A 19,916-nucleotide genomic window follows, 5' to 3' on the forward strand; every position below is an offset into this window, starting at 1 on the left:
ATCTGTCTAATCTCATTTTCTCCTTCTTTCGCTATCTCAGATCCCCTGACCCCTCATGTTTTCAGCCATAGGTAAAATAGCTTAATTGGTTGCTGAAGAAAACACTAAGTTGTGATTGCTTAGTGAGAAGGACAGACCTGCCTGAACTGAATTTTTAGGCTCAGAGTTCTAGAATCTGAAAGGGATTTTAGAGATAATTTAGTTCAACTCTCTTCACCCCATTTTAAAGATGAGGAAACTGAGAACTTGAGAAATTAAGTGACTTATCCAAGCTCATCCAGACACTAAAAGGGACCCGAGCTAGAATTTGAACCCAGATCCTTTAACTCCAGGTGTAGTTAGTTCCCTTCTTACTGCATCATGTTAACAGCCACAAGCAGTCTTTGAGTCTTGATTTTCTTTAGTCCTGAAATGAGGGAGTTGGACTGAATTTGAATTATCTCTTAAGATCTCATCCAGCTCTAGGGGCACCTGGGTGTTACAGTGGATAGAGCATTGACCCTGGAGTCAGGGGACCTGAGTTCAAATGTGGCCTCAGACACTTACTAGCTTTGTGACTCTGGGCAAGTCACTTAACCTCTATTGTCCTCCCCCTCCCCCAAAAAAATAAAAAGAAAGAAAGAAGATCTCATCCAACTCTAAATACTTTGATCCCCTAACCTGGCTTTGGAGAGCACCTCCTTAAGATGGCCTGCCTTGTGGGCAGCACAGTAAATTAAGTGCTGGACTAAGTTAGGAAGAGCTGAGTTCCTATCTTAACCTCACACACAGAGTGTGTGACCCTGGGCAAATCGCTTAACCTCTCCAGCCTCAGTTTCCTTATCTGTAACATGGGAATAATAATGGCACCTACATTACAGGGTTATTGCATGGAACAAATGTGAGAACATAAGGGCTTGCAGCCCTAAAGTGTAGTATAAACACTAGCTATTATTAACCCTTAGATTGTGAGCTCCTTGAAAGCAGAGACTGTTTTTTGGGGGGGGGTCTTTCTTTGAATCCCCAACACTTAGCACAGAGCTTGGCACCTAGTAGGCACTTAATAAAAATGCTTGTTGATTTTTGACTCTGGGAGTAGATCAAAATGACTATCAGCTCAGAGGCAAGTGGCCTTGCAGTGAGTCACAACAAAGGCTTTTTCATTACTCATCCACCCAGATCATTTGGTTGCTGCTTCTTCAGGAGGCTTTCTTTGACAGGATGCTGTTAGAAATTTTACCTTGGAACCGCATTTTGCTGGGCTACCCAAAACTGAGGTTTTCAGAGTGATGTCATGCACTATATTTGTTTAGAAAATAATAAAAGTTGCTTTGCATGGACTGAAAGACCATTCCTGAGCTGCCATTTTCTGATTATCTTTTTTATTTTATTTTATTTTATTTTTTGTTATTCTGAACTTTGAGAACACCAACAAACACAAGCATTTCCATATACAAAGAGCAGAGAGGATTGCTCATGAAACCATAAATCTAATTCTATTACATACACTTTGCTTTAAAAAAAAAAAGCATCTAATAAGTTCAGCCTGTTAGTTTCTAAGTTGTTGTGCTTGTCTGTGTCTCCTTCTGAATTGTGATTATCTTTCCTAGGGGACCCTGATATGAACATTTAAGGCCAAAGGCCTTTCTTTGCCCCCTGTCTCTGGACAGTGCCTAATCTGTTTTAAGGGTTGTTTCTGAGCTGGGACAGATATTGAGAACTGGACTTTAGGCAGGTTTCTCATTACCTTTTTGGGGAACGGTGATGAAAAAAGAGACCTTGCTTGTTCCAAAGGGGAAGGGGAAAGGTCCCCTCCTGTGGAATCAGACCCAACTCTGAGAACCTGGAAGTGGTTTCTCTTCCTGTGGTTGGGATTCCATGGGGAGATCAGTAGTGGTGGTCTTTGCAGCCAGCCCTGTTGGGAAGCTCCATACTGAACACTACCCAGTTCTAGCCTGCCTGTATTGAAGGGACACTGATACCTATCTCTGCTTGTGTGGACTTGCCCCGACTGTGAAAATCTAGGAGAAGAAATCCAGGCCACTCATCCAGAATAATCAGCATGGGAAGTTCACATACCTGCCTTTGATGCTGTCATTACTCTAAACCTTGGGTAATTCTTGGCTCTTAGACTTTCCTCTCCTAAATCTTACAAGCTTGGGTTTCCCAGGATATGAGTCTGAAATACAGTGCCTAGTCATTACAGGCCAGTGGCATGAAATTGTTTCTTTCAGTGAAGGAGGTCGATTTCTGGTATGGAGTGGATTCAAGTCTTTGCAGGTGAAAGTTATTGTGTGTATTGCATGGTTAGAACAGCTGCTGGAGACATTAAAGGGGATGAGGGCTTGGGAGTATGTAGGCATTTCAGATGGAAATCAGAGGTCTCTTGGCTTTTTTTTTTCATGTAGCTCTGATGGAGAGGTTGAGAGCTGTTCTGCCTGGGAAGAGCTGCTTATTTACAACTTGATTAAGGGTGATTAGATGTGGAGAGTGGAGGAATGATGGAGAAATTGTACTTTTGATGGAAACACTGGGGAAAACTACTGTGCCTTACAAAACAGAAGACCAAGAAAATCTAACTTTGGTCCTTGGGGGTGGCTTTGTGCTTGAAAATAACTGTTAGGATGTTTCCAGATATAAATTATTCACACACTCCTGGAGTTTCTTATGGGCTGGGTAGGGGTTAAGCTTGGGATTGGGCAGTAGGATCCTCTAGGCTAAAGGAAGTGGGGAGAGGGGAATTCATTAGTATTTGTACAATAATGTTAACAAAGGGTGTTATACTATTCCAAGCTGGGGAGGTTTTTATTTGTTTGAGACTGTATATCACTGTGTCTTTCCTTTTTAAGTTTCAGACCAGCTTTTGGTAGTCAGTTAAACCATGGTCCTGTGTGTGTGTTGTGTGTGTCTTACAGATCCTGGCTCTGCTGAGCGGACGGCACAAAAAAGGAAGTTTCCCAGCCCTCCCCATTCTTCAAATGGTCACTCTCCTCAAGATACATCTACCAGTCCCATCAAAAAGAAAAAGAAGCCTGGTTTACTGAACAATAACAGTAAAGAGCAGGTAAAAGAAGCCTCCGGGACTGCTTTGGTATTGAGAGCTACGTCATTTGTCTGTTTTTTAAGTGTTTCTGAAACTTCAGCCTTAGCTTGCCTTGTGCTCTTTTGGCTAAATTGCCTCAGAAAAAAAGGGGAGGGTGCTTGCCATAATGTCCATGGCTGCCATTTTCAGCAGATTTCTAAGCCTATGTTCTGTGGATGGAGAAGTATAGACCATGAGAAGTTAAAGGTTGGGGACCTTTACACTCTCTTTTTATGCCCCTCTGTGGAATCCTTTATCCTCTAAAATTCCCTTAGTTATGGCCAAGACAGAAAGTAGACTCTGAGGCCAGATGGTTTCTGCTGGCAGTTCTTGACTGAACCATTTTCAGATGCTTCCTTGTGATTGGTGTGTAGGAATAACTTGCTGCCTCCTGCTGAGCATGGGCTCAGGATTGCTTGTATTTGGAAATAAGGAGGTTTGAAATCTGTCCTTTAGAATAACATAGTCATACCCTACTGGTTCATAGGCCTTTTATTGCCTTTGATAGTATGACCTGACAGACCTCAGTTCTGAGGCAACAGATGATAAAGATCCCTAAACCACATTTCAGATCTGTAGTAGTTCACCCTTCTTGCAGAAGCCCTTTTATCACTGTTACTATTAAAGAGGAAAAAATGGACGTTCCTTTTCCCCACCCATCGTCCCTCCCAATAGAGAGCAGGGGTGATGGTGGGCTGGGGTGGGAGAACTAATGGAGGAGAGGCACAGAGCCTGTATAATCTCCTAATTGCACAGTAAGCCCCTGAGGAAACTAGATTTGATTGTTTTAATAACTTCATTTTCAAAATCACCTGGTCTGAGGGAGGCAGCATAGTGGAAAGAACATAGGACTAAGAGTTTTGAGACCTGGCTTTTGGTTCTGCCACTAATTAACTTTTTGAGTGACTTTTGGGCAGATCGCACTTCCCCTCTCTAGATGTTATTTTCTTTATCTGTAGAATGAGAGGGTTGGACTTTAGGTGATCTTTAAGGTTCCTTTTGTGTCTAAAATATTATAATTCTGTGATCTAATTCCTTAAGATGTATCCTCACCTAACCCAAGCAGATGGGATTCTGCCCTGTCTGTGAGAAGCTAGTCTGTATAATATACTCTAACCAGGGGTGGGGAACTTGCGGCCTCGAGGCCACATGTGGCCTTCCAGGTTCGTGGGTGCAGCCTTTTGACTAAGTCCAAGTTTTAGAGAACAAATCCTTTTATCAATGGGATTTGTTCTGTGAAGTGGCCATGTGTGGCCTTGAGGCCCAAAGTTCCCAACCCTCTAACCTATACTGACTTTCTATAGCTTTTACTGTTGAGAAGTTATTTCCTATGTCTAACCCATATCGCTCATGCTGTATTTTAAGCCCATTTTAATTTTAGTGTATGTGAAAGTATCTCAGAGCTAGAATGGACCTGGGAGGCTTAGCCTAGGCTTTCAAGAATTCCTTCCATTAACACTGCAGAAAATCTGCCAACTCCTTGAGGACCGCTAATGAGAAGAAACGGTTGCCTTTAGAGTCAACTCATTCCACTTTTTGATAGCTGTGATTATTAGGAAGCTTTTTTTCCTTATGTCAAACCTATCTCTGCTTTCTATAACTTCTACCCCTTGCATTTGGTTCTTCTGGAGCCAATCAGAACATATCTAACCCGTGGTCCACATGACAGCCATTTGTCTTCTTGAAGAGAGTTAGTGAGACCCTTCTAGGTCTTCCTTTTTACTAATGTCTAAACTAGGGCTGAACATCTCCAGTTCCTTCAGCTGCTTCTCATCTGCTTGGCATTTTCTTTACACCTTTAATAATCCTAGATGCTTTCCTTGGAGTTCTCTCTAGTTTATCAATGCTCTTCTTAAATGGGGGCATTCAGAATTGAACAAAGTCCTCTTAGATATGATCTGACTAGGGCAGAGTTCTGGGGAGGTGGGTGGGGGTTTAACCTATCTAGTCCTGGCCTCTTAGTGTATTTTCAGATAATGTGAGCTATTTTGGTCACTGTAACTCACTGTTGGCTCATTGAAACTACCACTGTTCTTTAGCCATTCCTTCTGCCATGTTGTACTTGTGATGTTGGATTTAAGTATAAGACTTAATATTTATCCTGACTCAATTTCTTCTTAGTCTTTTTGGATCTTGACTGTGCTATTTAGTATGGTGTTCTCATCGTCCTTTGGATATGGTACTCCATCCCTAAGTTTGAAGGCATGTGTTAAGTATCCCTTTTCCTTCTTTGTACCTTTACCATTCTTCAGAATTCTTAATTATATTTTCTGAAGAGAAGCCATTTATAAAATCAAATGTTCAAATTCCTCCATTTCCTATTAAGAGGTATTTTATTGAAAAGCTGTCTGAAATTTGACCATCTACTATATGAGACCATGGTATCCTCATAAGTCCCCATGCCTTATAGGAGCATTTTGGGAATAGATTTTATTGCATCTTTTTGGGGAACATGATTCTCCTCCCCTATGTAATGTTATAAAATAGTCATAGAGCCCACGCTGGGGAGAAATCATATCAGAATTTCTCTGTCCCCCTTCCTCCCACCCCACAGTGTTAAAAAATGGAGAAACAAACAATGTAGTGGAAAGAGTACAGTACTAAGAATCAGAAGGCCTGAATCCTGGTTCTAGTTTTGCCACTAATTATAACTGTGTGACCTTGGGTAAGTGATAATCCCCACAGTTTTTTCTGTTGTAAAATGAGGGGTTTGGGATGACATTACCTTCAAAGTCCACCTTAATTCTTGACATTCTGTGATATTCTTTGCGTAAATTGAGGGAATAAATTGGGGGATCTGAGTTCTTTTTTTCTGCAATTACATTACAAAATGCACAGAAATCCCTAAACTAATGCTCACCTGGTATATAAGCATCTAGCATATGCAAATGGATAAACCTGCAGATGTGGTGGGTGTCTTCGAAGCCCCTTTGTTGTTGATGTGACTCATTAAAGGGGATGGGAAAAAAAATAGAGCAATTGGAATCTTAACTCTGCATTTATCCCTGTAAGTTGCACAGGTTGGAACTTGTCTATCTAATTATTTGGGTGGTACAATAGCTAAAGATGGGTGGGGGAAAGTTGTAATCCATGGGAGGCAAAGCAGCGTGTTTGTTATCTATTAGAGATGCCTTTTTACTTAGCAGGCAATATGTTCAAGAGCCAGATGAGCTATGAAAGGTATCTGTTGGATGGTGGAGTTGTTTAAGTAACAAATTCTGGGTAGCAGCTGCTGCTTGAGGCAGATATTTCAGTTCAGAAATGGACAGTAAGATAGAATCTCTAGTGGCTTGCCTCCAACCTTAGTTAATCTTGGGAAATAAAGATTTTTTTTCTTCGACTATCAAAACATTTGCCTACATCAGAAACAAATTAAACGTGTGTCCTGTTAGGCAAATTACTTTGTCACTTATAGTTCATCCAGTTCCATTTGGCTCCTAGGGAGGATTCCTGGCCTATTTTTAGCCCTTTAACTTGATGAAGGAAACGAGGTGCAGAAAGCAAGCGAAAGCTTGCAAAACCACAAAAACCTCTCAGAAACCTTGAGTTGAGTTAGAAGTAGTTCTACCAGCTCGAGGGTGAGAGGACGTCTCTGAGACTGTCTGCTTGCCCCTTTGCCCCCTCTTCCCCTTCCTGTTCTCAAGCCCTGACGTTGCTGTGTGCCGTCATCTTTGCCGGGCATTGCTTGTTCTCCTTTTGCTTAAAGCTCTCTTTTTAATGCTTCTCTTGCGCTCTTATGCAGTGCATCCGGCATTCTGTGTAAGTGAATTGGTTTCTAACTTCCAGAGAATGTTTATTTTTGGGGTCATTGGAAGCTTTTCTGTAACAAAAGTGTGGAGGGCTTGTCTGATGTCTCAGTCATGAGGTCTTGAAGATGGGAGTGAGGGTGCGACAAGGGGCCTGGCTCTAGTCCTGGCTGTGCAATGGATTGACTCCTGGTGCATCTTAGATGACAATCACATACTATGTTGGCCTGAATGTGGGCTATTCGCATAAAGAGAGGCAGCATGGTATGTTGGATAGAGAGCTGGGTTCAAGTCCTACTTCTGACACATGCTGGCAGTGTGACCCTGGGTAAGTCACTGTACCTCTCAATAGACCTTGGCAGCTCTCCAAAACCATAAATTGTACAAATTGGTGATCTTCATCATAAGATGAAGTTTTCTCACCAGGACTTAAACGTATATGAGAGGTGTCAAACATGCATGTGGTCTACAGTACTTCGGAGTGAGGCATGAACTGAATTAAAATGTAATTGGCAAATATTTAACAAAATAAATTTTAAAAAATCAATAAAACATGAATAACATTTAAATTTAAAACTTAGTCAATATTCATCCTTATGTCTAGGTTAGTGGGCACTCTTTTCTATGTGAGTTTGATGCTACTGCCCTAGGCAGTTCTCTTAAGACCCTTGTGTTGCAGAAAAGTTGCCAATGGAAGAGAGAGTTTGGTTGCCCTGGTAACCAAACTTGCATTGGTAGAGGGAGCTCCTTTTCCTAGGAGTTCCTTATGCCAGTGAAATCATAGGTCCAATCCTTAACCTATCCCTGTGTACTAAAAACAATTATCCAAAATGACTTTATGCAGAAATATATGTACATATATACTTATATTTACTGTGATTTTTTTTTTTAACATTTCCTTCAATTCAGATGCTTCAATGATCCGTGATTTCATCAGTGTGGATATTTCTTCCACCAACTCAGATCACAACCTCTCTACACTTTTAGTAAATGGTTTCATGAAGGGCTGTGGCCAAAACTTCATCTGCTGGTTGGTGGACAGCCTTCTGGTGATAAGTTTCTACACACTTGTTTGGCTGGTTTTTGTAAAGCTGACCCACAATCTGTTGCTAGTTTCATATTCAAAGCCTTTCTATCTTGATAGGTCCTGGGAGAACTTGGGTTCATCTGGTAGAGCCTTTTAGGATTTCGGATTTCCTCCTTGCCATGATGAGAGCTGGGAGGAGGACTTGAGTGGAGGTTCAGGCTCAAAGATGCTTAATCGTTTTGATCATCATGGTTCTCTGTACCTTTATGACATTTCCAGTTGTTATCTTACTCCCTGGGTTCTTAACCTGGGGTCTGTAAACTTGTTTTTAAAAAATATTTTGGGAACTGTATTTCAATATAATTGATTTCTTTTGTAAATCCTACATCTTTTATTTTATGGATTTTAAATCATCCTGAGAAGGGGTCTCTAGGCTTTACCAGATTGCCAAGGGCGTTCATGATAGAAACAACATTAAGAGTCCTTGTCTTACATTTATAGGAAGCCCTCAGCTTTTGTACAAATCAGATTTGGGGAATCAGCCTGTCCTGGATTTTTAATTCAGTTTGGTCATTTCTGCCTTACCTAGCACATGGAATTGCTCTGAGGATCAAATGAGAAAGTACTTATGAAAGTGCTTTCAAAAAACAGGGGACAGAGATAGGAACTGGACCTTGGATTTCATTCCTGTGAGCAACTTCCAGGTGAGGAAATTCCCTCTACCAATGCAGTTTGGCAACTTCTCTGTAATTTGTGGTCTGAGAGTTGCCTAGAACATTGATAGATTTAGTGACTCATTCAGTGTGTATTAGAGGTGAGACTTGAACCCAGGTCTTCCAGGCCAGCTCTCTATCCACTACACCACATTGCCTCTTAATACACACTATGTAAGTGGGAGGGAGGTGGTACAGTTCTCATTGTCATTCTATGATGCTGTTTCCTTGGAGTGCATGGGATCATGGTGTCATAGATTTAGAGCTGGAAGGGACAGCAGAACTTGTCCAGTCCAACCCCTTCGTTGATAGATGAGAAACCTTGAGTCCAGAGGGGGTAAGTGATTTTGCCCAAGGGCACGTTAGTGGTAAGTAGCAGAGCCAAGATGCAAAGCCAGGTCCTCTGACTTCCAGTCCAGCACTCCTTCCATTGACACTCACCTGAAAAGTGGTCATCAAAAGGACAAAAAGTGACCAGGTGTTTTTCGTGTGGCTTAATGCTCAGGGATTTATTATTTATCCATCACATAACCTTGCACAAAGCATTTATCCTTTCTGAGCCCCAGTTATTTAATGAATAAAACTGGGGGTCATGAGCCTTATAAGGATTAACCAACAAGGATTTGCTAAGTACTTGGTGACTCTGGGTATAAAGGGTATCTACTAGCATGAGGTGTTTTTAGTACAGTAAGACCTCATTACAAAGTGACCTCTCCCAACATGGATTCTTTTATGCAGCCTACCTGTCAAGCTCCTTGTGGTACAGACATCTTCTGAGGTGGGTGTTCTCTTGCCTGATGACAGTGTTATTATTCAGTTCTACTGAATTTGAACCTCATTTGAACTCATTTGCATTCATTTGAACCTCAGTTTCTTTAACTGCAAAATACAAGTTGGACTGGATGATTTCTAACGTCCCATCTGACTCTTAACAGCCTTCTATAGTTCTGTTATCATAATTGTTTTGGTAGTTGCTACCCTGGGCTCTGTTGAGTCACGATCATGGGCTGGATCTGCGTCAATTATGATATTTGTTGGACACCTCTTAGCCATGGTCACCTAAGAATTGTAAAAACTGCTGGCTTTTTCGGACCATTGGCGTCAAGTCAAACAAACAGCACTACTTAATTCAGCCCCTGTCTCTCTCCTGAGCTCCAGTCCATCATCTTGATCTGTCTGCTGGACATCTACCTGGATAGTAGTCATCTTAGACTCAACATATCCAAAACATATCCAAAACAAAACTTACTATCTTTCCATCTGAAGCCAGGAGGAAGCCTTTGCTTCCTCTTTCCTTGCTGACTTTGCTATTTCTGTTGTACTACCATTCTTCTAGTCCCCCAAGTCCAGAAGCTAAAAGCCATCCTCTTCACTCCTAGATGCAATCAGTTGCCAAGTCTTGTGTATTTTATCTTCACGATATCTCTAGCAGTTGTCCTCTTCTCTTCATTCACATGACCACCAGCCTAGTTCTGGCAATTACCACCTCTCACCTGGACTGTTGCGTTAGCCTTTTAACTGGTCACATTACATCTCATCTGTCCTTTCCAACGCATCTCCCACAGAGCTGCCAAGTTGATGCATTTGAAGGATAGCTGTCATCATGTTTCTTCCCTACACAAGCAGTGTCAGGGGCTCACTTTTGCCTCTAGGGTAAAATACACACTCCTGTATGACATTTAAAGTCCTCCTGTGGCTCCAATATATTCCTTCAGACTGAGTGCACCTTCCCCCCCCCCCACTAAGCTTCAGCCACATTGTCTTTTTTACTGCTGCTGTTTCTCCATGTCCACATTTCATCACTTGCTTCTATGTCATGGCATAGGATTTCCTGCATACTTTGAAAGCCCTCACTTCTTACCTTTGCCTTTTAGAATCCCTAGGTTTCTTCAAAACACAGCTTAAGCACCACTTCCTACACAAGGCATTTCTTGATTTCTTCTGATTGCTCTCCTTACAAAACAACTTTGTATTTATTCTTTATGTATTTTATTTATACTTACCTGCATATATGTAGTTACCCTCAGTAGAATGTAAGCTCCTTGAGGGCAGGGCCTATTTCGTTATGGTCGTTGTATCCCCAGCACCTGATAGTGCCTAGTGCAGAACATTCATTTCACAGGTGCTTATTGAACTTCAGTTCAATATTGAACTGGATTATAGGCCTGCTATGTTTGAGATACTCTGTGGGGGAAGCCCCATGAAAGCCTTTTGGATCCTGCTTTCAGTATGTCAAGGATCTGTCATTTTTTTTCAGTGTGGGGACTTCCCCCCACCATATCCCAATCTAGTCTCTAAGTTAAAGAACTTAGAGATTTACCTGAGTCTTAGAAAAGTTGAGTGATTTGTCCATGGTCATAGAGTGTCAGAAGTGGGATTTGAACCCAGGCCTTACTGACTCCAATTCCAGCATTCTATCCACTATGCCATGCTGTCTCCTAAATTTAGGGTCATGGGATCATAGGACTTAGAAAGGAGCTCTGGGATTCAACCCAACCCTCTGATATTTCATATCTAGAATCTGAAGCTGAGAAAAGTGACTTGTTCAAAGTCACTGGTAGTCTCAGGCTCTGTGTGGTTTATCCCACATTAATTAAGGATAACAATTCATTATGAACTTCACTTTATATAAGAGGTGTGTTCCTAATTTCTGTAACCCCAAAAAAGTATTTTAAGTACCTTAGAACAAGCTGTGTTGTCAAAGATTCCTGAGATAAATGGGAATCACCATTCCCCAATTTATTGTTAGTTTGGATTTTTGTCCTATTAGTCACCAACCTGTAATTCTGCTTTGTAAGTTTGGATTTTCATGTATTGGATTCCCAATTTCCTTTTTATAGCCAAGAACTGACTTACAACTAGATACCAGAAGGCTTTTGCTCTCTTCTACCCCTTCCTCCTTCCCCCCACTTCCAAATCTAGTATGATGGAAAGGCCTTATGAACACGTAGGATGATGACATGGTTTTAAAGCCTGAGTCGATGAATGAGATTTGTGCAATGTGATGTGCTGTTGTTTGTTGTTGTTATTGTTATTGTTGTTATTTAGATTTCTTTTGAGAATGCAAATTTGTTTTGAAACCAAACCTGTCTTTCTTGCCTACATTTCAGTCAGAACTAAGACATGGTCCGTTTTACTATATGAAGCAGCCACTCACCACAGACCCTGTTGATGTTGTACCGCAGGATGGACGGAATGATTTCTATTGCTGGGTTTGTCATCGGGAAGGCCAAGTCCTTTGCTGTGAGCTCTGTCCTCGGGTTTATCATGCTAAGTGTCTGAAACTGACTGCGGAACCAGAGGGGGATTGGTTTTGCCCAGAATGTGAGGTTAGTTCCCAATGAAAAGTACTACTCTGCCTCCCATCTTTTTTTCTTCCCTTTGCTTCTTTCCTTTTCTTTACTATTGTCCAAATTTGGGGCAGGGGATGTTTTTCCCCACTTTACCCAAAATGTTTGTGTCATTAGGTAGCTATTCTCTTTGACCATCTGCTTGAGTGGGCATGGCAGCAATTGCTTTCCAGGTTTGGAATTACATTCTACTTTCTCACTGAGAACTAGTCTTCTCTGGTTTCCCTAATGTTTTCAGAAGTCCACTTACTTAATATCAAGTCTGCAAATTTCGAAAACATCCTACAGTATTTGCTGATTCTTGTCTTTTTTTTTTTTTTTTTTTTTGGCTATTATCCCTCTTGGTGGACATTTGGAATTTTCCAACAACTATCAAGAAAAGAAGACTTATTTGTATTATAGTAGATTTCAGATACTTCTTGTCTGATCTGAAAAACAATGATATTCGTTGTGGGGGAAAGACTTTGAAACTTTTCAAAGAATGTGTACTAATACCTTTCCAAACAATAATGCAAGCCATGGCTTCTTGCTGTTGAAGAATGCAAAATGTAATGCTTGCTCTTGGTTTTAAAAGTAGAATCTGAAACTTATAATTTGACATGAAGCATCACCTGGATCCTAAAGCAAATCAAATTTTGAGACTATAGCAGTATCATTTGATTGATGCTTTGGGAAATCGACTTCTTCCTTTGCCTCTATAAACGCAAATGATGACAACCAGATTCTCTTATCTGTTCTCCAGCTTAATTTTTTTTTTTAAGGAAAATGCTAAAAGTGAGTTATAGAAACCTGGTGTCTTGGTTGTAAGAGCTCGGTTTTGTTCATTTTAGATTTTGCTTGTTAGCCATCAAAGTTGAGAGTGGGTCTGGGAATTGAACTTCTTCCTCCCTTCTTTGAGCCCTGTCTTGACTACCACTTCTAAATTGTATAATGGAATACCAAGAAGAAAAATACCTGGAAATGATCCTGGGTTCAAATCATTTGATACTCTCTGGATAAAAGTTCTACAAATTTATTAGCAAGTGAATAATCCATGCAGACCACAGAGAGAAGACATTGGGTGCTCCATGCGATGATCCTTTCTTTTGAGGATGTAGATGGAGCGCCATGTACCATATTTACCTGCTGTGTGGCTCTTATTGGCCTTTTCTCTAACAATCCAAAGGACGCCTATGGTGACATAATCTGGAGCCCCTGAATTGATTAACAATGGAACCAAGATTCAGACTGGAGAAAAATTGTAACAACTTGCCAATGCTGCAATTAAAGGGAAGAAAAATGGTTCCTTGATTCCATTACTTGTGACATGAATGTCATGGGCATATAGATCATCATCTTCTCTAGGAGCTTTTCATGCTGTGTGCCAAGACCACATAGCTCAGCCCAGCTTTCTTCATTTCACTCCTTGTTGGTTAGGAATGTTGCCACAGATGCATTTTATCAGTCAGTGTACCAAGAGAGACAATGGTGTCTCTTGCTTTGTTTTTACTTTCTTTCTAGTGACTTCACAGAACTAGTAAATGAAGAATTAAGTCATATAAACATTAGCTTCCAACCCTTCACACAAAATAAATATATAGACCATGGGGAAGAATGTTTCTTCCCATTGGTGTTGGCAGTTGAGTTAATGCCTTCCTGTCAGTGGAATGAACTAAAGGCTTGGAATGGTAATTGTTCACCATTTTGACAAAACCACCTTCTTGAAAGTAGCCATGGTGCTTATCTCACACCTGTTCCTGAACTCTAGGGAGAATCAGAGTTCTCCCAGTCTGACCAGTCTTACTTTCCTACGATCTTCTTAACTCACTCACCTTCACGACCAGAAGAGGCACGTGACCAGGCAATGGATGTCATGGTCATTGAGTTAAAAGAGTATAAACAAAGGCTTTGACCACTGCCCCCTCCAAGGGAGAATCAGTGACCATCGCCAGCCAAAACGAGCTTTATATCTTGCAATTAAAATTGGTCTCCCCTGAACCCAGAAGGCCTTATTGAAACCTGTTTCCATTAGAAAGAACTATTCCTTGTAGGTGTGCTTTCTGGACAAATGAATACAATGGGAGGGCATGTACACAGTTTTTTCCTAATTGAACATTTGTATAATTTTCACTTATAGAAAATCACTGTAGCAGAATGCATTGAGACGCAGAGTAAAGCTATGACAATGCTTACCATCGAACAGTTATCGTACCTGCTCAAGTTTGCCCTACAGAAAATGAAACAGCCGGGGGTAAGGAAAACACTTCCTGGCAGCAGATGCTTGAATTAAAACCTTCAATGCTTTTTGTTCACTTGTTTCTTATTCTTTGTAGGGTTTAGTTTTTCAGACCTCTGCACAGACTCTTTTGGTCTTCTAACCTACCAGAATTCAAAAGCCCGTTAATTAAGAATAAGGTGCGATGGCTTTCAGTTAATTTTTTAAAGTGTGCAGTTTATGTTCTGAAGGAGACTCCAGGAAGTAGAAGACAGTAGAAAGGCTGTGGGCACATTCATTTAGTGGGGTGGTAAAATGGAACCATCCCTTCCTTCTTGAAAAATTGTGGGGGCCTAGTCCCCTGACTTCATAGGGTGAAGTCCTGTTACAACAAAGTGTCTGTATAACAAAAGCCTGTCAAGCCCCAACTGGTGGAGCTTTCCAGATAGATTTGGTCCAGGACAGTCTATCATCATAATTTAAATAGTCCCTTGGAATTTGTGGTAATGGAATTTGACCTTTGCTGTTTTGAGAGGCTGTTGGCATTTATCATTGATTCACTGTGCTCTTTTAAGTGAAATAGTATTCTTAGTGCATATGTGAAACTTTCTGCGTTTTGCTCTCCAAGTCAAATGATTGGATATGAAGGACAGAGCAAAAGGGATTTATATCCAGAGCATTTTAATAAATAGATCTTTGAGATTCCTTTAAAAAAAAAAAAGATATACAAATTGGCTTTTAACTGCCTGGTAATGAAAAGATATTATTAGCAAATAATGTTTCTATCCCAAAGGAGTCAAATATATACAATATTCCTTTTTCTATTTTATCTTCCCTCCTTTCTAGTTTTTAATTTTTGGACTTAAGCATCTCAAAAGCACATTTACAACTGTTCAGAGACTCAGCTATACCCACTGAAGTGTCCATATATAAGAGGAGGTATTTTGGTAATAAAAAAGAGAAAAGTATGTTGGAAGATGTTAACGTCTCCCAGCTATGGGCATCCTGAAAGAGATTGAGAAAGAAGTTTTGTTGTGCTGAGGCAGCTTATCTTACTTATATGACTTAGAATAAATCTTAGGGATTTGGTAAATCATTAAGAAATAGGTCTGGAATGATCTTTCAATCAACCCAATTTACGTGCTATGCTTCAGTAATATTTATTGTTTAACCAAATATTAAAGACTATTATTATAAGATAAATGCCATTGGGAGGAAGGCTTTTTTTTTTTCCCATTTTGGATGGTTCAAACACAGTCAGTAAGACATTTTGATGGGCTAATTTTTAGAGTCTTCTTACCCATCTTGTAGCTTTTTTTTTCACATATAAATTTTTTTCTAAGATCCTGAGATTTAGAGTTAGAAGAGACCTAAAAGGTCATCTAATTTGGTTGTTCCTTCATCCCCCCCCTCCCACATTTATAGAATAGGAAATTGAGGCCCCGAAGGGTTAACTAACTTGTGCAATGGAACTCTTGGCAGGTAGTGCCCAGGGATTTGAACTCAGGTCTTCCACTTAAAATCAAATCAAATGCTTTTCCCATTCTACCATATTGCCTTATGTTTGCTAGATTCTTTCCCTATGCACATTTAGCCATTGGCTCTACAAGTACTTTGTGGGTCATATGATAATTAATGCTTGGCAATAACTGGGTCTCCCCTGTACCTGCCTTGCATCCTGTATGCAAGGTGCCTAACTTCTGGGTACCCAGTTGTGGACATCTTGATAATAAAAGGCAAAGTGTAATTATACTTAGAATCCTGAAGCCCAGAATTTACATGTGATTGCTGTGGCCCCCTTATTTTTTTTTAAGGATAGAGTTATTAGGTAGAAATGAAAAAAAATGGAGCTCATTTTTTTTTTTTTTTTTTTGTTGAGGAAAACGGGTAGAATTTGGAAGGGAAGCCACAGGCCTTTTCTGGATCTAGTCAGGTTTTGTTTTAGAAGGCTGTGCTCTGAAGGACTCTTTGCAGGTCCCAGGTAGAAGACAGATTAAGTAAAGTTCATTTTCATGAAGGCCTCCCACAACAATAATGTGTATATGTGTTTCCTCTTCTCTGTCTCCTTCTGTCTCTTCCTCTCTTCTCTTTTTTTATATAGACAGAACCATTTCAGAAACCTGTATCGCTTGATCAGCACCCAGACTATGCCGAGTATATCTTTCATCCAATGGATCTCTGTACATTAGAAAAGGTCAGTTTTCACTGAAACCTAAAGCTGTATCATGTTGTTCTCTCCCCCCTTTCCTTAATCTCCCCTGGTGTTTCCCATCTCAAGTTCTAATATTTTTTTTTTTGCACAGTTCAAAACAGATGCAGCATTTATTTCAAGATTTTTCCCCCTCTGTTATTTTGCGATGTGAAAATGTAGTGACTTTTCTTGTCTAATTCTAAATTTGTTTTCCAGACAACAGTTCAGGTGTCCACTAACAGCGTTGTCTCCCCGTCGTCCCTCCAACACTGATTATTTCTATCTCTTGTCACCTTGTCAGTTTGCTGGATGGGAGGCAGACGGTACCTCAGAGCTGGTTTATTAGATTTTTCTCTTATTGTTACTGATTTGGGATAGGCTTTCATAAGGTTCATGAGGTCCTCTAATTATAATTTTGAAAATTGTTTTATCCTTCTGCCGCCTTCCTTGTATTTTTCTTACTTTCACCTTGGTGGTGCTATGAGTACTCAGGCCCCTCTGTCTGAAAAGAAATCTAAAGCGGAGGCAAGCACATACAGCACTTTTATTCCTGCCAAATCCAAAAGGTAGGAAAATGCCCCCTGTGGGCTATTTTAGTGGTGATAAGAGCCAGAGATAGCAAGGGATAATTGAAATGAATCATTGAATAAAGACACTTTATTAAGCATTATATACAGAGCAAGATGCTCTCTAGAAGTTCCCATTCTAATAAGGGAGACAGACAGTGCCTATAGAAAGTTTTGCTGTAACAAGTCATGGAAAAGGCCCCACCAGGGTCCTTAGGATAGAGTGGCAAAGCAGTTGGTAATGCATCTTCTTTAATGTTATTTCCACTGATAAAACTATTTTTTATGTTGACCCATTTGACATTGCCAAGACCTTCTGTGGAGGAAACATTCTTTTCCAGGTCATGAGTAACTGGGGCTGCTGATGAGGCAGGAGCACTTGTGAAGGTGTTTGTCAGCTCGGGTCTCCACAAGGATTGAGCTCCATATTTTTACAAAGAGAGGAAACCAGAGATCATGTTAGTTAATAGGATTATTAGTTAAAGTGGGGGTTCTTAACCTTTGATATGCTGTGGACCCCTTGGGTAGTCTGGTGAAGCCTATGGACCCCTTCTCAGAATAATATTTTTAATGCATAAAATAAAATCTGTAGGATTACGAAAGAAAGCAGCTACACTGGAATATCATGATCAAAATACTAACATAATTTATTAAAATATTAAAAAAAAAATTCAGGGACTACAAATGGAGAACCTGTGAAGCTGAAAGGACCTTAGAAAACAGGATCATAGTGGTTAGAAAAAGGAGAACCTTTGGAGATCTGATAGCTTAAGTCTTCATTTACCATTTCCTTAAGGAAAAACTGGGGCCAGAGCTAGGGAAGAGACTTGCTTAGGATCACAAAGCTAAGTAGCATCAGAGCTGAAAACTCACGGCCTCAAGAAGGCTGTGATTCTTTGGGGTTTCTAAAAAGTAGAGAAGTGAGTGGATTGCTTTAAATTTGACCTGATCTTCTGCCTTTACTTTTTGGGGATGCCAGTGGGCTGTAGAAAGCCTAAAGAGAATTCAGGTGTCTGGGTAATTAATTTAACTGCTAGCACTGTGAATAACGGTCCTTAGCCATTCACATTTGTGTTGGTGCTTTCTGTTCTGTGAAATGCTTTCCTTATAACTCCCTGTGATGTAAGATGTAGTGCAGCTATTGTTGTCACAGATGGAGGGATCTGAGGCACAGAGAGCGAAGAAGCTTGCTAATAGGCTCCTGGCTTCTCCCCCCTGGGAACCAAGGTCTTCTAGCTGCAAGTGTTATGCCCTTCCCTTTACATCCCACTGCTTCTCCCTTGAATTAGAGAGCTGGCTTTATTAAGCCCCTTTTTGTTAGTGCATTTGTCATTAAAGATAGGTGTTTAATTCTAGATGCTATTTGAAAGTCAGAACTAGGGGAAGTTCCACAGTAGAAGCTATATTACTTTCTTCGTGTATAAGTAGTTATCATTCTTGCCCTTATTTGTGAATTTGGAGCTAAACGTGAACACTTCCCACTGAGGAAACCCACCCCCTCCAAAAAAAAAAGAGAGAAAAAAAGTGGAAGAGAAAGAGCTAATAGATTAAATCCTATACATACCAACTTGCTCCAAACAGCAAAAGCAACAAAAAATAATAAAAAAGGGAACCGTTCGGGCTTTCAGCGGAAGGATTCCTGTTATTCTGTCCTTAATCTCTTTGTAGTTTTTCTTTTATATAATCCAGTAGTGGCCATGGGGTGTTGGAAGAACACTGGCCTTGAAGCCAGGAGGATGGGTAGGTTCCAGTGACAGCTCTGTCTGAGGCTGTTTCCTTCCCTTTGAGGTGGAAATAATAATATTCCTGCCCTGCCTACTTTCCAGGGCTCCTCTGAGGAAAGCATTCTGTAAACTGTAAAGTGCTCATTGAAATGGCAGGTTTTGTGGTTGTTATCATAGGCGCTCAGGACCTGGGCAATTTTCTCCTTGCCTCCTCTAAAGCAGGCTCATTTTAGGAAACGAGATGGAGAGGGCTTCCTCCTTCTCCAGAAGCCGGTCAATCAGTAAACATTTAATAAGGCACTGGGGGATGCAAAGAAGGCAAAAGACAGTCCTTGCTGTCTGATGGGGGAAACAACATGCAAACAGCTTCATACAGATGAGCTCTATACAGGATAAATTAGAAATGACCAATAAAGGGAAGACTTTAGAATTAAGGGGAATTGAGCAAGCTTCTTGTAGAAGGTGTAGTCTTGGCTGGCACTTGAAGGAAGCCAGGAGGCAAAGATGGAGGGAGAGAATTGGGGTGACAGGTCCATTTTTCCTGTCTTTGGGGCTTGGCAGTGGTTTAATAAATTAGGAGGGAGCGGGGAGGACTGAAGAATAAATATTTGGGGCACAGTGGGAGAGAGGAGTGGCTGTTGAGCAGGGCAAAGATTTGCCTCTTCATGACTCTGTGTGTGATGATTTTCCCCCCTCACAGAATGTTAAAAAGAAAATGTACGGTTGCACTGAAGCCTTTTTGGCCGACGCCAAATGGATTTTGCACAACTGCATTATTTACAATGGGGGTGAGTAGCCAAGTTCCCAGGGCCAGGAATATGCCACGTGCAGAAAGGTCCCAGATGAAGCTATGTCACTAGGGTATATGTTTAGCAAAGGGGTGAAAATAGTGAGCGATTAAATGCTGTTGATGCCTAAGAAAGAGCAACAATATTATTGAAACATATAACCAGACTGTCACTCCTTCTTATAACTGAGTATATAACTAAATGTCACACATGGGCTAGGTAAGTAGGTGGCCCAATGGTTTGAGCACTGGAGTTGGAGAAGGAGGACTTGAGTTGCAGTTCAGCTTCAGACACTTAACTAGCTGTGTGCCGCTGGGCAAATCACATAATCTGGGTCTGCCTTAGTTTTCTTCTCATCTGTAAAAATGGGGATAATAATAGCATCTAATTCCCAGGGTTTTTGGGGGGATCAAATGAGATATTTGTAAAGTGCTTTGTAGACCTTAAAGTACTATATAAAAGCTATTACTACTACTACCACCACCACCACCACCACCACCACCACCACTACCACCACCACCACCACCACCACCACCACTACCACCACTGCTACTAC

The 19,916-nt window shown here is 40.7% G+C and overlaps 1 protein-coding gene across 13 annotated transcripts in view; it reads left to right on the forward strand.

Moving 5' to 3' along the window:
• Positions 1–19,916, forward strand: part of ZMYND8 (zinc finger MYND-type containing 8) — a 112,511-nt gene that overhangs the window by 37,173 nt on the left and 55,422 nt on the right. For 7 of the 13 annotated variants that reach the window (XM_027851418.1, XM_027851473.1, XM_027851426.1 and 4 more), the window contains 5 exons: positions 2,895–3,043; positions 11,658–11,876; positions 14,014–14,127; positions 16,193–16,285; positions 19,273–19,360. In XM_027851418.1, the coding sequence (XP_027707219.1) occupies positions 2,895–3,043; positions 11,658–11,876; positions 14,014–14,127; positions 16,193–16,285; positions 19,273–19,360 (663 nt within the window). Of the gene's footprint in view, positions 1–2,136; positions 2,260–2,894; positions 3,044–8,449; positions 8,539–11,657; positions 11,877–14,013; positions 14,128–14,209; positions 14,292–16,192; positions 16,286–19,272; positions 19,361–19,916 lie in introns of those variants that run through there. The other 6 variants (XM_027851452.1, XM_027851466.1, XM_027851492.1 and 3 more) reach the window with 4 other exon arrangements.

This window comes from Vombatus ursinus, unplaced genomic scaffold (assembly GCF_900497805.2).
Source record: "Vombatus ursinus unplaced genomic scaffold, bare-nosed wombat genome assembly UNPS02000580.1, whole genome shotgun sequence".
In the NCBI taxonomy this organism is placed as follows: domain Eukaryota; kingdom Metazoa; phylum Chordata; class Mammalia; order Diprotodontia; family Vombatidae; genus Vombatus; species Vombatus ursinus.